At 39.6% G+C, this 4,326-nt stretch overlaps 1 protein-coding gene across 1 annotated transcript; it reads right to left on the bottom strand.

Annotated features, from left to right (window-relative positions):
• Window positions 1-791: 791 nt before the first annotated feature.
• On the bottom strand, window positions 792-2,095 carry LOC138897517 (uncharacterized). The gene is made up of 3 exons (XM_070183491.1): window positions 1,928-2,095; window positions 1,572-1,726; window positions 792-1,155 (listed from the first exon to the last, which is right to left on the bottom strand). The coding sequence occupies exons 1-3, from the start codon at window positions 2,093-2,095 to the stop codon at window positions 792-794; spliced, it is 687 nt and encodes a 228-aa protein (XP_070039592.1).
• Window positions 2,096-4,326: the final 2,231 nt, after the last annotated feature.

Genomic DNA, 4,326 nt, shown 5'->3' with positions numbered 1-4,326 from the left:
TAACATCAAAACCATAAATCACACCTCAATTCAAACTTAATAAACTATCCAAACGTCCAACTTCCAATCTCACGCCGAACCATGTCAAACCAACTCGGAATGACCCCAAAGTTTGTACACAAATCGTAAATCACAACACGAACCTATCCAAAAGCTCAGAATCCAAAATCGATCTCGATAACCACAAATCAACTATAAGTCAATCTTATCAATTTTGCTAAACCTTCAAATCATCAACCTTTGGCAATTTGCCTCAAAATCATCTGAAAACATCGAAACCCAATTTCGGGCATATGCTCAAGTCCAAAATCACCATCCGGACCTACTGGGACTATCAAAGCTCCGATCCTAGGTCATTTACTCAAAATTGAAAGCTTGGTCAACTCTTACAACTTAAGCTTCCAACAATAGAACTAAGTGTTCCAATATATTTCTGAACCTTCCCAAAAGCAAATTAACCATCCCTACAAGTCACAAATCAATAAACAAACATACGGAAAGCATCAAATAGGGGAACGAGGCTCAAATAAATAAAACGGCTGGCCAAGTCATTACATTCTCCCCCTCTTTAACAAATATTCCTCCTTGAACAGGTTTAGAGTTATACCTAGAATGTAAATAAAATGAGGATATATGCTCTGCATATCATGCTCAGTCTCCCAAGTAGCCTCCTCGACCGCTTGACCTCTCCATTGGACCTTCACTGATGCAATATACTTAGACCTCAACTTCCGAACCTGCCTATCCAAAATGGCCACCCGCTCTTCTTCATAAGCCATATTCTCATTCAACTACATTAAACTGAAATCCAACACATGTGATTCATCCTTATAATACTTCTGAAACATGAAAATATAAAACACTGAATGAACTCCCCACAAGCTGGGTGGCAAAGCCAATCTGTAGGCCACCTCGCCAACTTTCTCCAACACCTCAAATGAACCAATACACCGAGGGCTCAATCTATCCTTCTTCCCAAATCTCATCACGCACTTCATAGGTGAAACACGAAGAGCCTTCTCAACCTCCATGAAAATCACATCACGAACCTTCTTATCAACATAACTCTTTTGCCTGGACTGCACTGTACGAAGCCGCTCCTGTATCAATTTTACTTTCTCCAAAGTATCACAAACCAAATATGTGCCCAATAACCTATCCTTACATTGCTCAAACCAATCAATCAAAGAACGACATCACCTCCTATATAAGGCCTCATACGGAGCCATCTAGATGCTCGACTGATAGTTGTTGTTTTATGCAAACTTTTCCAATGGGAGAAACTGATTCCGCTGGCCATTAAAATCTATTACACGTGCCCTCAACATATCTTCCAAAATCTAAATGGTCCGCACGAGCTGCCCATCCATCTGAGGGTGAAATACAGTACTCAACTCAATCTGCATGTCTAACTCATGATGAACAGCTCTCCAGAAGTACGATGTAAACTGAGTGCCTCGATCCGAAATGATAGACACAGGCACACCATGCAAATGGAAAATCTCTCTGAAGAGATCTAAGCTAACTGCTCTAAAGTATAGGAAGTCATGACTGGAATAAAATGCACAGACTTGGTCTGTCTATCCACAATGACCCAAACAACGTCGAATCTCCCCAATGTTTGTGGAAATCCTACCACAAAGTCCATAGTAATGTGCTCCCACTTCCACTCTAGTATCTCGATCTTTTGAAGCAAACTACCTGGTCTATGATGCTCATACTTGATCTGCTGGCAATTCAGACAGTGTGCAACATAATAAACAATTTCCTTCTTCATCCTTCGCCACCAATAATGCTACTTCATATAACGATACATCTTTGTAGAATTTGGATGAATATAATACCGTAAACTATGAGCCTCCTCAAAAATCAAATTCCACAAACCATCCACAATAGGAACACAAATCTGACTCTGAAGTCACAATACACCATCCTCACCAGTAGTCAGCTTCTTAGCACTATCTCGCAACACTGTGTCATTAAGTACAAGCAAATGTGGATCATCATACTGACAAGAGATAATGCGCTCAAACAAGGATGACTGGGAAACAACACAAGCAAGGATTCTGCTCGGCTCTGAAATATCCAATCTCATGAATTTGTTGGCCAATGCCTAAACATCCATATCCAAAGGTCTCTATACAACTGGGATAAATGCTAAAACCCCCATACTCTCCTCCTTTCTACTCAAGGCATCAACCACCATATTAGCCTTCCCTTGATGGTACAAAATAGTGATATCTTAATCCTTCAATTACTCTAACTACCTCCGCTGCCGCAAGTTCAAAACCTTATGCTTGAATAGATATTGAACAATCTAATGATCTGTATACAGCTTACAAGACACTCCATATAAGTAATGCCCTCCAAATCTTGAGTGCGTGCATAATAGCTGCTAACTCCAAATCATGAACCGAGTAATTCTCCCTGCTGCCCTGAACATCTACGATAATGGGGAAGTATTTTTTGATGTGCTCTAAGTCCCCACACTCATATCAACCTCTGATTGGAAATGACTGGGGGGCTGAGTCAGACCCCATGAACCAAAATACCAACCAGAAGAACATGGTACTGATGAATCCTGAACAAATGTAGCATGATGAAAAATCTGTGCTGGAAGTGCGCTGAATGAAGACTGCACCAAAGCACCTCATCTGGGTGATGGTGTATAACAAGTTGACCTACTAGAATGGCCTCTCCCAAATTGACCTCGGCCTCCAAATAAGGCACCACTGAAGTTACCTGAATGTCGGGATCTCTTATCCCTACCCTGCATCATCTTTCTAGTCTCACTATCGATGTGCTCAATATGTTATGCTATCTCCACAGACTAATAAAATAAAGTTTCGGTCTCTACCTCTCTAGCCATTGCAAGCCAAATGTTACACCCCATGTTTTCGTACGTAAGAGTACGTCGTAAGTCAATTGATGTAAGCTCAGAAATGAGATCATCTTTGAAAGTACATAAAGTAAGTTAATCATGTTACCACGGAGGTTACAAATATTTAAGATCATGAATAAAAAGTACCAAGAGGGTTGGAAGGCTTAGAAGCTAAATGAATTGAAGAAAATAAGTCTCGTCAAAAGTCGACCAGTTGGGAATGTTATAACATGTACTTTTGGGGTGAGACTAGGGTTATTAACTTGATAAGGAGGTTATGCTATGAGATATTTTAGTCATATCATAGTAGTGTGTTATGTTTTGAAGTCAAGCGAGTTGTAGAACAAACGTTTGCAAAGGTCATCATAAGTTACATTCATAAATGTGCTGAAACTTAGGTCAAATGTAGCTGAGCTTTTCTACCAATATACTTGGAATTACAGGATTATCCACGTATCCAACTGACTATCTACGAGTCTAGTTTCTAATGCATAAACCGTTCATTGATACGACACTAGAGTAGAGAGATATTTGCAGTTTTGCGAGACTACACAGACTACATAGGTGACAAGTAGGTGTGTCACTGACACTTTTTGAGCAATACATTTCGTGCTCTATATGAGGTATTTTTGGGACAAATTATATACCAAATTGAATGTCTTGGAATTTAGTTTCTAATGCTCTTAACCGTTCATTCATACGATATCAGGATAAAAAGATATAAGCGTCGGAAGAAGGGCCAATGCTAGGGTGCCAATCTAGCACCTCTTTGACTTTTCAAAAGTTGATATATATAGGTTTTAAATCGTCTCTCTCTTTATTTTTCATAGAACACGACCAGAGAACCCCAATAAACTTACCCTTAAGCTCTCTACAAGGGTTCCAAAGAAGATTAATATCCCGAGTATGAAATCAAGAAGCGATGACATTCGAATGATCCCTACGACCTAAGTAGCGCTATATTGCCGCTCTTTTACTTTGTAGCTTGAGTTATGGAAGGTACTACATAGTTATGAAAATACCTACTTTCTGTATTTAAGCTTTTAAATATCAAGGAAGGTTGATAAATTCGTTTCCTAATAGTTAGAACTCACGGGACGGGGATCGGAAGCCGTGAGTTTGATTTATTTCACTTTTAGTGGGCTGTTTTGTAGTCCACTCTTGTTGGCCTATTGTTCTGCTGATTTATGGAGTTTGGAAGGATAAAGGGCATGGAGAAATGCCACAAGTGGTAGAGTAGTAGGCTGGTAACTCGTTCTTGCAATTTCAGGCTAATTAATAACTTGTTGATTGGGTGTGTTATGGTATGCTTGGGTTTTTGTTGTATTAAATGTCCTGAATTGTAGTTAGGTTATTTTTGAGTTGCTTGTTGTATTGTGTTGTTGTCTCGCCTATAGTAGGCTTGAGGGAATAGTAAAATCAGGGGAAATGCTGCCCGTTTTATT

This window comes from Nicotiana tomentosiformis, chromosome 8 (assembly GCF_000390325.3).
Source record: "Nicotiana tomentosiformis chromosome 8, ASM39032v3, whole genome shotgun sequence".
Taxonomy (NCBI): Eukaryota; Viridiplantae; Streptophyta; class Magnoliopsida; order Solanales; family Solanaceae; genus Nicotiana; species Nicotiana tomentosiformis.
This window is presented reverse-complemented; position numbering and strand designations above follow the sequence as displayed.